Source organism: Pipistrellus kuhlii, unplaced genomic scaffold (genome assembly GCF_014108245.1).
Source record: "Pipistrellus kuhlii isolate mPipKuh1 unplaced genomic scaffold, mPipKuh1.p scaffold_m20_p_2, whole genome shotgun sequence".
Lineage (NCBI taxonomy): Eukaryota > Metazoa > Chordata > Mammalia > Chiroptera > Vespertilionidae > Pipistrellus > Pipistrellus kuhlii.
In genome coordinates this window covers 39,368,954-39,387,268 of record NW_023425515.1, presented here as the reverse complement: position 1 = coordinate 39,387,268, position 18,315 = coordinate 39,368,954, and the positions used below count along the sequence as shown (strand labels likewise).

Sequence of the window (18,315 nt, the reverse complement as noted above, 5' to 3'; positions counted from 1 at the left end):
TTAAAAATATTTTATTCAATATTTTAGTTCTTTTTAGTTATAGGACTGATCCATCATTACCAGAAATGGAAAATATTAAAAAATAAATTATTAATGCATAGAATTTCTTCAACATATTGTGGTTTTTCCCAAAACATTAAAAATCCATTGCATCTATTATATCTTTGGTGGGGAAAAAGACACTTCTGTTTGTACAGGAGGGTTTTGGTACAAAACCTCTCCTTGTGAAAAGATTCCCAGGGCTGCGTATTTATGACCTTTAACCATTCCAGAGAGCTCTGCTATTTACTACTGGGTTCCAAGGAATGCCTCCCACAACTTCAGAAAGCCTCCCAGAAGGCAGAGATGTGCCTGGTACAGACTCTGTGGCACTTTCTATGAAATGTAAATTTTTCCAAGACTTTAACTTGGGAACACCACATTTAAGAAGCATAGGTGGTTTGTGCTCATATCCTTAGGAAGATTTCTGTCTGGGATAGCCTGGAGAATGCCCCCAACTTTATTTACTGTTAAGTTCTAAACATTTGATAGATAACTTGTTATTGAAAAACTCAAGTTCATCTGCTTGCTGCTCCAAAACTAATACTTGAGAAACAGGTGTTGGGTCAAAAGGAAAGGTTGCTTTGTTCAGGAAGCCAGAGGCATAATGGGAGGATGGTGGACAAATGTCTGAAGACCATCTCTGAAGTTCCAGAGCAAGCAGAAAGGTATTAAGGTAGAAATCGCAGGAGCTACACACTGGTCAGTGCTCAGCCAGCATGCAGTTCATTGTTTTCTTTTTTAAATATATTTTTATTGATTTCAGAAAGGGGAGAGGGAGAGAGATAGAAACATCAATGATGAGAAGGAATCATTGATTGGCTGCCTTCTGCATACCCCGCACTGGGGATCAAGCCCGAAACCCAGGCATATGCCCTGACTGGGAATTGAACCATGACCACGCTGGCTGTGCGAAGTTCATCATTTTCTTGGTCATGAGAGTCACCAGGCTGCCAGCTTCCTGCTGTAATATTTGCTCACAATTGCCACCTTAGGGTTGGAAAAATACAATCCCTTTGTTACACTTTCTTGCATATCTAACATTGTTTGCAGTAGGACTATGCCACATAATTTAATTACTCTCAGCATCCAAATCCTTTTAAAAGTAACAATTGTGCCTCTTTGCCACAAGTTCGGGATTTGATTTTTTTTTTTTTTTCAAAAACTAAACCACATACTTGTTATTTTCAAAACTTGAATGTCAAGAGCAAAACTCTGGCTATTAAATAATAACAACAATGCCAATGCAAAACAACAAAATGAGAAATCAGAATTATGGACATATTAAAATTTTTAGCTACTAAATGAGTCTCTTTTGTTGCTGGTGTAGATGATATTTCTTATTAATGGAAGGTCTGAGATGGTGGAGTGGTGCCATCCAATTCAGTAGACAGCAAGTTGGCCAGTTTTGACAATTAGGTTAAAAAATTAATATCCAGAGCTACTAGCTTTTAAAATAAGAGTAATCTGAATGTACCATTAAGATGGTTTTTACAAAATATAGCCTGTTTTAAATGTGTATTTTTATGTTTTAAATTTTATGGAGATGAATTACTTTCTTTTTAGATTCCTATTTATTGTTGACCAGCTATTCTAGTTTTGTATTATTTGTAACAGAGGAACATTGGAGGATTTAAGATCACAAATATAAAGGTTATTGCAACAACTTACAAAGTTCCAAAGTTGTCACATATTGCTTAGATGAATTGTGGTTACAAAATGGTATCTACAAATGTTTTTACGTTAAAGAAAGATCATTTCTGTGTGTACCTATATATTATCTGGAAGGCTGTTACATCTGGAAGGCTGTCAGTTTTTTCTAGATAACTGGGATGATAGTTTTTGTTTGTTTGTTTTTTTGTGTGTGTGTGTGTGTGTGTGTGTGTGTGTTTTGTTGTTTAGTGTTCTATTGCTTTTATTTAATCTTTCTGCAGTGAGCTATTAACTTTTTTATAAGATCAATTTTTTAAAAGATGAAAAAGTTCTTCTTGATGAACATTTAATAAGAGAAGCAGGAGAGTGTTTCTAAAAAATGAGCAGCAGGCACTAAGGGACACTTGCTTTTGTCCCTGAGACACCAGCATAGCCAGAGGTCTCAGACTGCTACAGCTCTGCTCCTAAGCTGCCTGTGGAGTCTGAATAATCAGCCCTAGCTGTGTTGCTGGGGTTGCTTTTTGGCTGCTTGTACTTCCTCATATTATCTAACCCCATCTCATGTTAACATGTCTCTCTGGTCCTTCAAAACTACTTTCACCCTGCTGGCATGGCTCAGTGGTCAGAGCATTGGCTTGTGCACCAAATGGTCATGGGTTTGATTCCTGTCAAGGGCACTTACCTGGGTTGCAGGTTCCATCCTGGACCACATGGGGGAGACAACCAATCTATGTGTATCTCACATCCATGTTTCTCTCTCTCTCTCTCTCCTCCTCCCCCTCCCTTTCCATTCTCTCTGAAAATCAATGGAAAAATATACTAAGGTGAGGATTAAAAAACAAACAGAAAAACCCCATTGTACTTTCATTTATTCAAGAAACACTACAATCTGAGTTATATGCGAAACCCCTGAGTAATAGCCAAGACTATATCAATGAGCCAGACGGGTCTTCATAGAATAGTCTATGGTGAGAGGGAGAAAGGCTAATCAGATCATACAGATGTGTAGAATGGGACACAATTGGACAAGGACTAGGAAGGAATAGGCTGCTGAGAGGTGGAGTTACTGGGCAAGTGGGGATATCCACATTACATCATGCATTCAATTTGCATTCAGAACTCAATTTAACTGAGAACTACATAAGGGGCAATAATCAGGTATGTGATGATTGTGGTTGGGGGAGCAACTTAGTTAAGAGGAAACAGCATGTGTGAAGGCCCTGAACAGCAAAGAACCTTGTAGAGTTAAGGACATGAAGGGGCAATAGCAGAGAAAAAGCAAAGAGAATGGCTCTAGATGAGCTTGCAGAGTTAGCAGAGGCCACGTCACACAGGATTGTAAATTATGATAGAACTTTGTCTTCTTTCCTAAGCAATTAAACTGTTAAAAAGTTTTGAGCTGAAAATGCCTTCATTGGGTTTGTTTGCATCCTGGCTATTGTATGGGAAATGGATTAGAGGAAGAGATAAGAATAGGTTTGGAAAGAACTGGGATCAGTAGAGGGTCAGCCACAGTGTTAGTTACTCATGTTGTTAATCTATCTAAATGAGACTGTATCCAGAAGCAAGAGTAGTTGTAACCTTGCCTAGTAGAGTGCCAGGGTTCTTATTCCAGCATTAAGAAGGGTTTAGCAATCTGGAAAAAGGCTGTGTGTAACTTAAGTATGAGTACAGAGATGAAAGACATTTAGGGGTCAGAGGAGCTTAGCTAAAAGGAATTAAGATCTCCTTGTCTCAGGACTCCTTGCTTTAAGGCAAGGTGGAGATATACACTTCAAAGGGTAGGGTTCGTACAGAGGCATTGTCAAAATGGGGAATTACCATAGGATGTTCAGGTGTTTGGCTGGTAGCAGGCAAACATGTAGATTAAGATGCCAAGAGCTGTCTGGCAGTAAACAATAATCTTTTTCAGGTTTGGGGAAATACCTTTAGCCATTTCAAACAGGTGATAACACATGTGACTCAGCCCTTGTTGAGTCCCCAAGTTCCATCAACCTTTTGATAAAACTCTTGTAATTATGACATGTTGAAACTGGCTTCCAGCAGTAGAGTTAGCAGTTTCTGCTTTTGAAACGGCCAGTCATCTTCACTCTTTTCTTTAGGAGTTCCCATAGATAAACTTTTGGACAGTAGTCACGTCAGAGAGATATGAGGAACACCTTTTGCTCTTCCCCAAAGTATTGAAGCCATGATTATGAAAAGACTTGAACAAATAATGAGAGCTTACTTGCTATGTGCCAGGTACTGTAGTAGGCATTAGCAATTTACTCAGCAAATAAGTAAAAACAGAGTCCCTACCTTCATGGAACTTATTGGACTGGGAGCAAATATGAAATCTTGCAAATGTAATTACAAACTGAGATAAGCATGTTTACTTGTCAGCCACTAAAAAAAAATTTTTTAAAGGTAATACTCTTCATGATCCCAGACCCAGAGCTACCTTGTGTGATTGTGCTTTTTGAGTGTTGCCCAAAGACGTCTGGCCCAGAGTGTTCATGGAGACCGAAACTCTACTAAAATCCCCTTGCCAAGCCACACCATTGTGCAAGGCTACACCTGTGCAGAGGAATAGTATGTTTTTCTTTGTACTAAGGTGTCAAACAGGTCAGTGCATCTCTTCCTTTGGTATTAGGAGTGAATTCCCTAGACTTCAAATAGAATGGGAGGCTCCACCTTATAAATGTATCATTGCCCTATGCACAGAAATGTATCTGAGATGAACGTCAGGGGCATCAGCAAGTATAATTGTAGGTTTTAAAAAAATGCTGCTTCTCAATAATTCTACCTGAAATCTGACCTCATCCCCCACATCAATGCTGTGTGGCACCCTGAAAAGCTGAAGTTGGTTACTTACCCTACCTTTTTTTTTTTTTTTTCTGTGAGGAGAGTTCTTTCTCACTAGGAAGCACCATCTTGGCACTGAGCAATGCCAGCTTATGGGATGAAAAGATGCAGGTGAAATGAAGCTGTCTTCCTTCTCTTCTTGTGCAGTTTGCTCAGGCTCTTTGTTCCACAGGGTTTCTTAAGTGGACTCCAGAGCTCTCTCAGAGCTGTTTGTGTTCGTGGGTAGCTACTTAATTATTGACGTTGGTGTGGGTACAGAGGCAGGGTCTTCTATGTTGCACCTTGGTGATGTCACTCTAGTTGTCATTATTGTTATTATTTTTGTAACTCTATCAAGTGACATCAGGATGGGGCACAGTGTACGTATACCAATATTTATCAGTTATATGAACAAGTGATTGGGTGGATGGATAGATAGAAGAACACATTTAATATACTTTTTTAAAGTTCTAAAAGAAGAGGATGCAAAGGCATAGCTGGCAGGATTAGTGGACATTAGATTCAAAGCGTATAAAATGAATTTCAGGAATGGCCTAAGTAAAGGTTGCTTAGTTAGGCAAGAGCAGAAACTTCAACATAAGGAAGTAACAATTTTTAAAAGTGTTACCACTCTTGAGCTGTGGGCTGGCTGTGCTGGTATCCTTCCAGCTGGTAAACATGAAATACTGCTATGTGGCTTCTGATGGAATTTACCATGGTCTAATGAGAAATAACTCAGATGCGGGAAGCTGGAGGGGGAAAAGGCTGAGATTACGCACTGCTGGCCAAGTATAACAGACAGTGAGATCAGCATGGTTACCGCCTGACAAACCACCAACTCCCTGCTCTTGGTAAGCACTGCCTGGGGCATTATAATCTTCTATGGGTGGATTGCTTTATTGTGAAAGAGGCTGCTCAGGGCTTCTCTGTGTTTTTACTTTCACCTAGAACTCTCTATTGAATACTTTATTACTAAGTGCTGCCCAGGGCCACACTTTCCCTGTGAGATATGTTCCAAGAATTGGATGCTTCTCGTTTGGAAAAGAGGTATTCATGTAGGAACACAGCAGGTATTTCCCTTTTGATCTCCTTCCATGGAGATTTGTGAAGGCTCAAGGTCTTTGTCTCAACCTGAGTTGTTGAGAATGGAACAGACTCTCAGCCATTTTTGTGCCTGTGCCTATGACTGACTGTTCCTTTTCCATTCACCTAATTGCGCCTTCAGACAGACCTTTGGCAAGCAGACTTCGGAGTGTGATGAACTTTATGTAGCTTTTTCTCACCTGCTCTAAGGCTCCTTGGATTTTTCTTTGGCAAGAGGTAAAGACAAACATCTGAAGAAGCACAGAGAGCGCTGATGCCAGGACCTGAGCCTTCTGAGCTGGCGCTGTTTGTTCAGCTGGGCCAGCCCACCTGTAGGCTGCCCTACAGCAGAGATGTCATTAGAGACAAGCACAGACTTCATCGCCACAGAAAGATTTAGAGCCACTGTAATTTGGAAAGCACAGATCTCAGTTCCCAAACTCACTGAAATCTGTTTTTATTTCTATTTTGAGCTTCCATTCTACTGGGATCCTGGCAGAAAACCAATCTCAGTCAATATGGCATTACATCTGAGTTCCTGGGAACATACAACACTAAGAAATTGGGTGCAGGGGTTGGGAGTACAGTCTTTGGTGTTATCTGGCTACTGACGTGTCCTGCATTCATGATCTTCATCAGGAAGGGAATCTCCTCAAAGCTGCCTCAGGTCTCATCTGCCTGGACTCCATTCCTGTGAAGCCACATTCTCCAAGGAGTTCATTCCCAGAACTTTGGCTGGGGAGCTGGACACAGGATCCTCTTTCTAGGCCTTCAGACAGCCAAAACCTTTTCACTCTCCTTTCCAGACCCAGAGGACTCTATTATAGGGGGGAGTCATACGCAGGAGTACTTGCTAGGGCTGCTGGAACAAAATACCACAAACTGGGTGGCTTGAACCCAGCAACTTATTTTCTTACAGATCTGGAGCTAGAAGTCTGAGATGGAGTTGTCATCAGGATTGGTTCCTGCTGACGGCTCTGAAGGAGTATCTTAAATGCCCCTCTTTCCCAATTTCTGGTGATTTGCTGGCAATCTTTGGCTTGTAGGAGAAGTATTGTCAAACCAGTCTTAAAAATTCCCTTTGAAAGATTTATGTAATTCCAGGCCCTGTGTGGGTTGGAATGTGTGGGTTTTATCATTTATCATTTCCTTCTTGGTCTTTGAGATCAAATTTCTGACCTTATCTCTGCCTGTGTCTCCACATGGTGATCTCCCTACATGCATGTCTATCCCCAAATTTCTATAAGGACACCAATCACATTGGATTAGAGGCTCACCCTACTCCAGTATGACTTCATTTTAACTAGTTACCTCTGCAATAATTCTACTTCCAAGTAAGTTCACATTCTGAGGCACGGGAGATTAAGACTTCAATGTATGAATTTAAAGGGACATATTCAACCCATAGGGAAAGCCATGGAATTCCTTCTCCCCTTATTCCTGCATCTCCTCAAGATCTTTATCCAAACATTTGGCTATTCCCTTAGGACATCATTCTTTTAAGGGTTTTAGACTATTGGAAACCAAGCTAAGTACCATCCGTTTATTTTGCTTTCTTCCAAGGTGCTGCACAAACAACAGCTTAGTCATGTGAATCCAAGCAAAAGCAAAAGAAAGACAAATCAATAAATCAGTCAGTATCTCACAGATGCTATCCTAACACATAAGTGACCATTCCTTTTCCTGGAGCACTGCAGAGAGGCTAGTGGGGGCAGATTTAGGGATTCAGGATTCCAGCCATGTCCTCTTTGGAGACAAGAGGTGACAGTTGTTCCCTTATCAAATAAGAAGAGAGGGACAAACTTTTTTAAAAAACAAAAACATTTATTTAAAAATTTACATAAGCTTTGAATAATTCAAAATTAGCTTAGGCATTTTTCAGAAGATGCCTCAACTCCAAATCATGTTAACAGGTATTTGATTGGTGAAAGATTAGAGGATCTTATGATTACTGTGAAAGACTGAACCCCTTAGAGACAGGGGCATTCCAATGTTTTCAATTATCTGTAACACATATTAAACATCTCACCAGATCAACAGTCTGTGCATTTTACCAGAGTTTCTATGTAGAACACAGAATCACACTTAAATTAATTTGATTCCTTATATTAATAATAACTAAAAGCTAGCATCTACCCAGTGTAGTCTCAGTGTCCATACCAACATCTATCTCCTGAGGATGAAATGACACATTCCTCTGCACTCAGTGTTCATGATTCAAAGGTTGCAATGTGTGAGTCAAGTAAGAAAAGCAAGCCAAGAATTTATGGGCCCTGGGAGGCAGGCAAGACTAGTTCCACAGAAATTAGTGGCCCAAGTGCTCCCTCCACCCATTCTCAAGCAGATTCAGGCCAGGGTTGGGCTGCAGGAAGGAATAGGAGCATGTTCTGCCCCTTCTCTGTCTCAGATAGTTTCACGGTTGTTCTAAACAGGATAGTAGTTATCTCCTGACAGGACAGTTAATTTCCTAAAGATAGGACCCCATCTCTGGCCTCCTTCAAAGCAGGGTGCTGCTCAAGTGTGAGCACAGAACATACTTCCTTAGTTAGAGAAGGAAGAAAACTGTCATATACTGAGCACCTCTTAGGTGCCAGAAACAGAGTCAGGGCAGGCGTTTCATGTGACCCTCACAACAGCACTGTAAAATAGGTTCATCATGCCCATTTTACAGATGTGGAAACAGAAGCTCAGACAGGAAAACTTGCCCAGGGTGGCATGGCTAGTAAATGGGAGACTGCCCCTGACCACTTGCTAGAGTGGCATCAGGGGAGGCCATTTGATGGCCTTGTGAAAATCAGTTATTGTCTCTAAGATTCTGACCTCAGAGAGCAACTTTAAGTTCTCGGGAACCATATCCCTACTCCCTGAGAGACCTTCCACAGAAAGCCCATGAAGGTCAAAGACATTGAGGTCAGGATACTTTTAAAGGAGAAAATGCTTAGAAGTATTTATTCTGGGTGGGGGAGGGCCACTTTAAAGAGGAAAATAAGTTGATAGATAGAGGATTGGGGTGAGCATTAAAAAGGAAGAGGTGGTGGATACAGTGTACAATACAAACCCAACTAGTAGGATAGGCTCAGGGCAGGCCAAGCTGAGCCTAGGGAAATAAGGGTTTTGGCAATGTTCTTGTATCGTCCATGGGGCTGCACTCACTGCCTCACACATAGATTGGGATTTTCCTCAAAAAATAATTTGAGCCTGAAAGTTCAGGCAGACTGTAGAGAATAAATATGGGTAATAAAGGCAGAAAGGAAAACATAACTCAAATGACTCAGACATTTGAGTTATGTCAAATCTGCTTGACATGTTTCCCTTCTTTCTCTAAAACCCATTCCTTGGCCTCTGCTCTGTGAAGTCCTCTATGACCCACAGACACAGGGTGTGCTCCTCCTTTTCAGGGTGCATAGACAGACTAACAGACAGACAGACAGCAAGTCCACCTCTCTATAGGCCCCCAGGCCACTGAGCTCATCGCTTCCTACTCATCTGTCTTTCCCACTGAACTGTGAGCAACTTGAGGATGTAGACTATACATTTCTATAGCTCCAATTCCATATGAAAAGAAATGTGGGTTCATCAAGACCCTTTGCACATGGCACCCAGGCTGAGGGACCAGCCAAACAGCCTGAATGATAGGACACTGCCTCTCCCGAGGGCATGGACTTTGGGAGCGACTTCCTTAGGAGGAATCGAGCATGTTTCCTACACCTTGTAGCTCTTTCTTGCCCCCCCCCCCCACACACACACACACACAACTCCCTTCCCCAGAGCCACCCTATAGACATAATCATAATTTGGGAGAATTTCTTTCAAAGATGAAATCAATGTCTAAGTGCAGATTTCAAGCAACATGGAGTGCTGGTTTGTGAAAAAACCAGTCCTCAGTTTGGGCAGCCCTGGTAGGAAAGGTAGGTCTCATATTTACCCATGTGGAAGGAGGGGAAGACTCTGTCTGGAAAGAGTGCTAGGTGTGTGTGCCCACGTGTGGCAGGGGATTTTGAGCTCACACACCTCTATGGCTATAGGGCAGGCTGGGCCTGGTTCCTCGTCCATGGTTCCCTGAAACCCCAGAGCCCTTGCCAATGGAAGGCCTAGAGTGCAAGGAGCAGGCAGGGGCTGTTTGGGAACATGGTCCCAGGCCAAGGGTGGCCAAGAGATTAGCTATAAAATGCCCAATGGAGAAGGGTGAGGGCACCTGGCCAGGGAGCCCATGTTTAGCAGTGAATGCTCCGGAAGCCAGGCAGTGTGGCTTTTCCAAACAGGTAAATGTCTTCATCCACGCCCTGGTTGAGGTACTTCACCATATTCTTCTCAAAGAGGAGCGGGTGGTAGGCGCCCATCGTGCAGGCGCTGTCGAAGAACTTCTGGTAGTAGTGGCACACATCGGTCTTGCGCTTGGATGGCAAGAACTCGTAAATATCCACCTGGTCACACAGCGTCATCATGATGATGATGCCTGCAAAGGGAAGCAAGAGGCTAAGTCCTGCCCAACAACCCACCCTGCTCCTCGGAGCTCTGCCCAGTGAGTCCACAGCTCATGACCCCTAATTTGGGGAGAGGTCTATCTGGATTTCCTAGTTATTCTTATGATTCCCATCATGAGTCCTTCTGGTAAGCCAATCCAGCAGGTTGTTCCTTGCGGGTCACTGAGCCTGATGTACATTTGTATCCCTAGTGCATAGGCCAGAACCCAGTGCATGGCAGGTCCTCCCTAAACATTAGCAGATTGACAGACTCCATCCATCATCAATGCATTTATCTATGTAAATGAGCTATATAAAGAGAGAGGACAAGGCGACTGAGAAGACAATACCATCACATGTACATAATATTACTTTCTAGTACTTTTTTATCCCGAAGGAACCTCTTAGACGGTGCTATTTGGGAGAAGGTTTTTCTTATGGTACTTGCAGGAAACAGTGTGGTGAGGGGAGATTTTTTCCTCCCTCAGCTGGGAGGAGGGACATATGTAAGAGGAGCACACCATGGTCTGTGTTGATGGGCTCTGCTCATTCAGGTAAGGATTGGAGCTGAGGAGGTGGGGCCACGTTAGTACTCTCAGGGAGGCAGTGCAAATACTGAGATGCAAACCCATCAAGAGGCAGGATATTGCTGCTACCACCCACACCTGTCCCCACCTGGCTCAGTCATCACATCCAGGACATGTTCTTCAGGTTCTTCATCCCCCTCAACAGGGTTATCTACCTACTTCCTATCACCCAGATTATTATTATTAGGATGCAATAAGATCATGGCTCTAAGACCCCTTTTGTCAACATAAATATAGGAAACTATGATGGAATAGTTATCACTAACAGCAAAACTGGAAACTGCTAGCATCACCTTTGTTCCAAAAGAATCAGATATGGGGAAAGTCCTCTCTCTGCCCTCTGGTTGCCCCTGGTCCAATGGGGGAAAAAAGATACAACTGCAACTAAGGGATGTAGGCACACCAGGAGTGCTAGAAATTATGGGATGGAACACTTCCTATGAGAGAGTAAATCTCCCAGAGCACTGGTGTGGGGGCTGACAGGGATTATGGCCATGAGGGATGGCCAAGAGGGGAGGATTAGTGGTGGAAGGAACAACATGGGCAAAGGTATGGCAACAGAGAAATATGATCTCCATAATGCATTCCCCAACTATTCCTGCTCAAAGGGCTCCAGGATAAGTCTCAAATGCACCCGTTTAAAAGTTGAAGAGAGATATGAAGCTGTGAAAGTGGAAGAGCCCTTGTCTATTTTTATAAGGAGTACCTCTGCTATTAAACACTTATTTGTTCATTTATTCAGGGGGCATTTTCTATAGGACTGTCCTGTGCCAGACTCACCAAGGATAAGTCAACCACAATCCCCACCCTGAAGGAGTTTGCAATGTAACAGGGAGGTCATAGTCCCCACCCTTGAGGGAGTTTGCAGTCTTGTGGGGGAGTGGAAAGGCAAATGACACAATGGTGAGTGGTTGGGGCCATTGGTGGAAAGTAGCCCACTCAGGGGCCCAGAGGAGGGAGCTTCCCTTCCCGGGCATGTACCAAGCCTAGAATCCTGTGGACATCGCCGATGGTCCAGCTAAACTAGAATTGAAAGGGAGGGAAGGCAAATATTCCCTGAAGGCCAAGAGAACTGGAGGAAGTCCAAGAAGAAAGCCTATAGCCAACATCCAGAGTACAGGGTATAGGCAGCATCTGTACTCTGCCCACCCACGCCCAACCCATTCCACATCAGTTTCCAAACCCAGTCAAACTTCACTACTCATTCTTTCAGGTCCACAATTAGAATGAAGAATTTTTTAAATTTTAAATAAAGTATTATTGATTCTTCCTTTATCCTCAAATTTCACTATGGCTCAGCATATTATTATTTATGTCTTTATTTAAAATTTTGATATTTCATTCATCATATAATTTTGCATTGTGATTTTTAAAAAATATTGTGTTAAGATACTATCTTGTTCCTGAATTTTTTGTTTTGAATGTTTAAGTGGTATGGCTGATGCCAGTGTCTCGCTCTCCTCAACCGAGTCCCTGTGTTACCACCCCCTCTCTTGACTGTGCTTCACTTCACCTCCACCTGCCAAATATGCCCCTCTCAAGGCCTAATGCAAAGCTCTCCTCTAAAAGCTCTTAGGACTGTCCACCTATATAGTGTCCTCTCTCCTGTGACCCAGGGTGGTTACTCCCTCCTCACACAAATTGAATGCTACCTCAGCCACCTGACTGAGCTCTCCCACTGAACATCCTAAAGAAAAAGGAAGTCTATCTTATTAATCTCTGTAACTTAGCTGGAAACTGGCATAGTGTACAAAGCCAGCAAAAACCCAGCAATTGTTTGGTGAACAAATGAATGAACAAATGAGTGAATGAATGAGGCCCCAGGAGAAAGCTAATCTCCTCTAAAAACAAACACGAGAGGTCTTTACCAGACATGGACTCACCGAGCATCCCAGAGGATGGGGGGTTTGGCTGAATCTCCTCTGGGGAAATTTCTTGAATGATGTCCCACAGTTCCCAGGGCATCTGGGGTCTGAGGATGTAAAAGGGCTGATCAGGATGCAGTTTACGATAGCTCTTGTAGTTTTCAAAGAATCTGTAGTCAGGATTCTTGTACCACTGAAAAAGAAGGAAATGATTTTTCTCAAGGGGAGAAGTGTGCCAGGGCCACTGCTGCCTCAGGCAGTCATCCTCAACTGAAGACATGGGGGGTGGGGGGAAAGAAGGAGCAAGGCAGAATCCTGAGGAACGGCCCCTCCATTACAGAAAATGTCAGACTTCCCTCCACATCACAGCTCTCACTGATAGCAGGGGGAGCGAGCACGTAACTTGCGCTCACAGGGGATTTTTGAGCATGGTGACCCTGGAACAGCTTCAGATTTAAAGATCATAGAATCTGAGAATGATATCAGTGCTGAAAGAGGTCCCGGGCACCATCAAGTCCCACCCTCATTTTTATTTTTATGGGGGCAAAGATTAGTGCAAAACTGTGGAAACTGAGGCAGTGGTGGTGGGGGGGGGGAAGATCACCAGAGCTTGCCAGTTATTAATATGTCCAACTTGCAAACTCAGTGTCCCAAGAGCCATGTTCTCTATCCTTCCTAAAGCCATTCTCCTGTGGCCACTGCAGCCCACGTCAGAGAGAGGCCAACTGCCACGCATGACAGTGAGAGGGCCATTCTGGAGAGGCTGAGTTCAGCAGGCCTGACACTCCCGTCTTCTTCCCTTGACGGAGCTGATGTTACAGATCTGGCCCTTTGCTTAGGAAATCAAGTCCAGAAAGAGGTGACTTTCCCTGTCCACATTCCAGTTTCCTCATCTGCAAATGAAAACAAACCACACTTCTGTCTACTTCCTCATGTTGTTATGAGAATGAAATGAGAATTCTGAGACAAGGGTGGTGACACGATTCATAGGACTAATAGTAACTCAAAAGAGCCACTGTTCCTCCTGCGACAAACCATCATTAGGAGACCAACAGAAGGCAATGTGGACCAGAGCATGGGGAGCACTGGAACAGAACAGTAATATGTCCGAACTGCTGTTCAGATAAAGTGGGATGGCAGAGCCAGTCCTCCCATATGGCCCAGGTCAGCCCGGAGCTCGGGAAAAGCTGTTGGCAAACAGGAGACTAAATCCCTGTTTCCAGGGAACACACACTTACCTTGGGGATATCTGCATGGTAAACAGATGGGTCCCACATAATTAGGATTCCCTCATTGTACAAACTGTCTTTGAGGAAGTTTGGATCCGTGGTGATCAACTGCAGGAAGAAACAGACAAGGTGTCATCTTATGGACATGGACACATAAATGTTCGATTTGTCTCGCATCACAAGGACCACTTGAGACCTCTGAGCTCCATGAGGCTTCTAAGATTCCATGCAGCACTTAACTTCAGTTAGAAGAAGGCAAAGATGCTGAACTGTGAGGCCCTCAAAGGGATAGAGCAGAGAGGGTTGCACTGGGTGAGAGTATGGTGAAAAAGGCTTGTGGCTAGTCCCTTGCAGTTATACCTCATAAGAGGGGCAAGGTGTCGAAACCGATTTGGCTCAGTGGATAGAGCGTTGGCCTGTGAACCAAAAGGTCTTGGGTTCTATTCCAGTCAAGGGCATGTACCTTCATTGCGGGCACATCACTAGTATGGGGTGTGCAAGAGGCAGCTGATGAATGATTCTCTCTCATTGATGTTTCTATCTATCCCTTTCCCTTCCTCTTTGTAAAAAATCAATAAAATATATTTTAAAAAAAAGAGGGGCAAGGGGATGAGCTTTAAAGTCAGGATCTCATTTAATTAACATAGTCCCTAGAAATCCTTTTAATCACCTATAAAGTCCACTATACAGTGTTTACAGATTGTAATGGAGTTAGACTTCGCATCATGGCCAATGATTTCTGCTGTGTTGGAATGAAGGGCTATGTCTATAGCTGAACACCAAATGAAGTCATCAATCTGTGTGTGTAGAGGCCACAGTATAGACAAAAACATGCCCCTCTAAACACGAGAATCTCACCATGCTGGTGAGATGCTCACACATAACCTGCTGGAGACCAGTCACAGCTCCTCTCCTCCCCCACGTTTCCGAGCTTCCAGACTGGCCTATAAGCGATAATTAGAGCCCACTGGGCAAAATGTGACTATCATAAGACAACAACTCTGTTAGATCAATTTTTTAAAATGTATTTAGTTCCTTAAAAAAATAATATGTATGCCCTTTGACTCAGTAATTTCTTTTTTTCGGCATTCATCCTAAGCGAATCTAAATTCAGGGAGAGCCGAGACTGGTTTGGCTCAGTGGATAGAGCATCAGCCTGCAAACTGAAAGGGCCTAGGTTCGATTCCGGTCAAGGACATATACCTTAGTTGCAGGTACATCCCCCGTGGGGGGTGTGCAGGAGGCAGCTGATTGATGATTCTCTCTCATCAATGTTTCTAACTCTCTATCCCTCTTTCTTCCTCTCTGTAAAATATATTTTAAAAATAATAATTAAAAATATATATAAATAAATAAGTAAATTCGGGGAGAAAATTACGTACCAATATAAGAAAAGCGTGGTGACAAGTGAAAGATACCAGAGTTGGATACAAAAAGACCTGAGCTCAGTTCTTGGTTCCATCCTAACTTATTTGGTGACGATGAGCAAGTGGGGTGATCTCCTTAGGCCTTCATACTCATCAGATGGAGTACAGGGGTAAATGAGAAAGAAAGACAGAAACGGGGCCCCAAAGGTTTATAGTGAAATAAGTCAGTTCCCTCTTAAGAACTCCAAAACTATGATCTGTGATCAACTGTCAGACATTCCCCTTAAAATGCAGGTGGAAGATGGTGCTGCTCAGGTAGAAACTGAGAGGAACACATCACAGAAATCAAATCAAGAACTGACTGAAAATGAAAGCAAGAATCACAACAATAATCCCTCCTGCCCTGGACCACTCATCAACACAAAGGTGGAGATCTAATCAATCTCACTGCAGTGATATTGATGAATAGCTATGGGAGGGCAGATGGTATGTGTACAACCCAAAGAACAGAAATTTGCACAAGTCCCTTAGGTTGTTTGGCTACATTGCCTCCATACCTTCCCCCAGATGTAGGGAAACCCTGGAAGCCTGGTGAATATAATCCTGTCCTCAGTATATCTTTCAAGCAAGAAATATGGATGGTAGGCCCACCTTGGCCAGGGATTGTGCCGTTGTACAGGGTGCCAGGGCGAGGTTGGCCACGAGGTGAGTGAGTGTTAAGGACCAAATATGAACAGGCCAAGCCAGGGGAGAGTATGATGATGGAAGGGAGGCTGTCCAGGGCAGAAGAAACAAAGTGTACAAGTCTACAGATGTGAGAATGCGTGGCAGAGACTGCTAGGTGTCACCCAGTATCCATTCTCTCTTTCTTCCTTGGTAACAAACACTTCGGATGGTTACCTCAAAACATGGCTAACTAAAATAAAGACTAGAAAAGACTGAATGTAAACTGTAATGGGGGAGGGAATTTGAATTTAAAATAAGTAAAAAGATTAGGAAAAAAATAAAAGCTACCTGAAAAAAAATTCCCTTGCTTCCTTCAAAGCAAAAATTCTGACCAATTGTGGGTAAGCAAGTGTGATTTCCAGGAAGTGTTCTTAAGAGGTAGGGTTATGCCCTTCTTTGTTCTTTCCTCCCTCTTGCTGGCTAAAAGTGGGTGTGATGATTGGGGCTGGAGTAGTCATGTTGGCTCATGAAGTAGAAGTCACATGATAGCATAGCCACACAAGGTAGTAGGAGCCTGGGTTCCTGACACTCTGGACATCACACCAGCTCTAGAATGTCTACCTCTGGGCTTCTTCTTTTCTTACTTTAGAGAAAAATACTTTTTTCTCTTATTAACCTGGTGTTAAGTGGTAGGCAGAGTGTTCCTGTCACTTGCAGCTCAACCTAATTCTTAGCGAGGAGCTTGTTAGGGAGTTTTTTAGGCTACACAGTTGTGGTTAGGATACATTGGGAAAGCTGGAAGGGACCAGAGACATTTTAGCAGGGGTTATGCAAGGGAGCTCAGAATTTCTTCTGTAGATTATGGCAACAATAAAGGCTTTCAATTAGGACAGATCTGAATAGTCTAGTTTTCTAGAGTAGAGCTTTTAGAGAAAAGGAGACCAGACATAAGCTGCAGCTGTAGCCTAAGTTGGAGAATAATGAAGAATAGTTACAACTGTCAGTTGTGGGCTTGCAGAATAACTGGATGCTAAAAGTGAAGGAAAAGGAGGGGGGGGGGGGGGGGTTTCAAAGCTGACTCCTGGACCTCGAGCCATTTCCTAAAATGAAAACATAGAAAGAAAAAGCAATTGCTATGTGCCTGTAGGGGGTTTGAAGTTCACAGATGCGACAAGTGGCCTAGAGTCCCCCAGCTGAGGCCACAGGAAATGGAAATAAAATTCACATTTTCCAATTTTAAGTGCTGTCCTCTTTCCATGGGGACATTGTACTCAGCGCACAGGTATTCGGTGCTGTAGTCCAAAGGCAAAGCAGGCATCCTGGCACTTGGGGCCTAGCAAGACTGAGCTGGTGACAGCAAGCCCAGGGGACAGCAGGCCTCCCTCCCATACATGTCTTCTAAGACAAAATTCTACAACTTCACTCCCCTTACCCAACTCAACCTCTCCACCCCACCCCAAACAGCTGGCATGTTGAAAGCACAAGTTTTTTCTTGAGCTCTGCTTAGAGCATTGACACCAGATGCATTATGGTATTCATGAGGATTAGAAATAACTGGGATTTTTTTAAAAAATGTATCCTCCTGCCATAGCCCCTCTCCAACAATTTTCTTAGTATTTAAAGCAAGAGGCAGCAACTTCTGGTACCCTGAAACTTTCCCAGGATTTGTCTCTGTCCTCAGAAATCTTAAGAGAAAAGCACAAAGTTTCCTCCTTTACAATAAAGGATAACAGCAATGCTATGTGCCTGTAAAGGGTTTGAAGTTCAGAGGAGACAACTGGCCTAGAGTCCAACAGCTGACAGGACATCGGAAACAGTCACGGAACCCACATCTTCCAACTTTAAGCACCGTCCTCTTTCCTTGGGGACATTGTATTCACAGCACAGATAACAACAGATATCATTCAGTGATACTTATTCCAAGCCAGATATTTTTTTTTAATATATTTTATTGATTTTTTACAGAGAGGAAGGGAGAGAGATAGAGAGCTAGAAACGTCGATGAGAGAGAAACATCGACCAGCTGCCTCTTGCACACCCTCTACTGGGGATGTGCCCGCAACCCAGGTACATGTCCTTGACCGAAATCGAACCTGGGACCTTTCAGTCTGCAGACCGATGCTCTACCACTGAGCCAAACCGGTTTCGGCCCAAGCCAGATATTTTCATATATTATCTCAGTTCGTTGTCATGATAGTTGTAAAGTCAATTATTAATATGCCAATTTTAAAATATATTTTTATTGATTTCAGAGAGAGAGAGTAAGAGATAGAAACATCAATGATGAGAGAGAATCTGTGGCCTCCTGCGCGTCCCCTACTGGGGATCAAGCTCACAACTCAGGCATGTGCTTTGACCTGGAATCGATCCATGACCTCCTGGTCCATGGGTCAATCAATGCTTAAGCACTAAGCAACACCAGCTGGGCAGTATACCCATTTTTATAAATAAGAAAATATGGATACTAAGTAACTTGTCCGAGCCAGTTAGCAAGTTACTTAGGGGAGTCTGAATTAGAACCCTTTAACTGGCCCCAGAAT

At 43.2% G+C, this 18,315-nt stretch overlaps 1 protein-coding gene across 3 annotated transcripts in view; it reads right to left on the bottom strand.

Moving 5' to 3' along the window:
- Positions 1 to 6,293: 6,293 nt before the first annotated feature.
- ST6GAL1 (ST6 beta-galactoside alpha-2,6-sialyltransferase 1) overlaps positions 6,294 to 18,315 on the bottom strand; it is a 111,842-nt gene continuing 99,820 nt past the window's right edge. For all 3 annotated transcript variants that reach the window (XM_036445051.2, XM_036445050.2, XM_045583787.1), the window contains 3 exons: positions 13,752 to 13,850; positions 12,532 to 12,706; positions 6,294 to 10,054 (listed from right to left, as the gene is read on the bottom strand). In XM_036445051.2, coding sequence (XP_036300944.1) covers positions 9,813 to 10,054; positions 12,532 to 12,706; positions 13,752 to 13,850 — 516 coding nt within the window. In that variant the 3' untranslated portion in view covers positions 6,294 to 9,812. The remainder of the gene's footprint in view (positions 10,055 to 12,531; positions 12,707 to 13,751; positions 13,851 to 18,315) is intronic.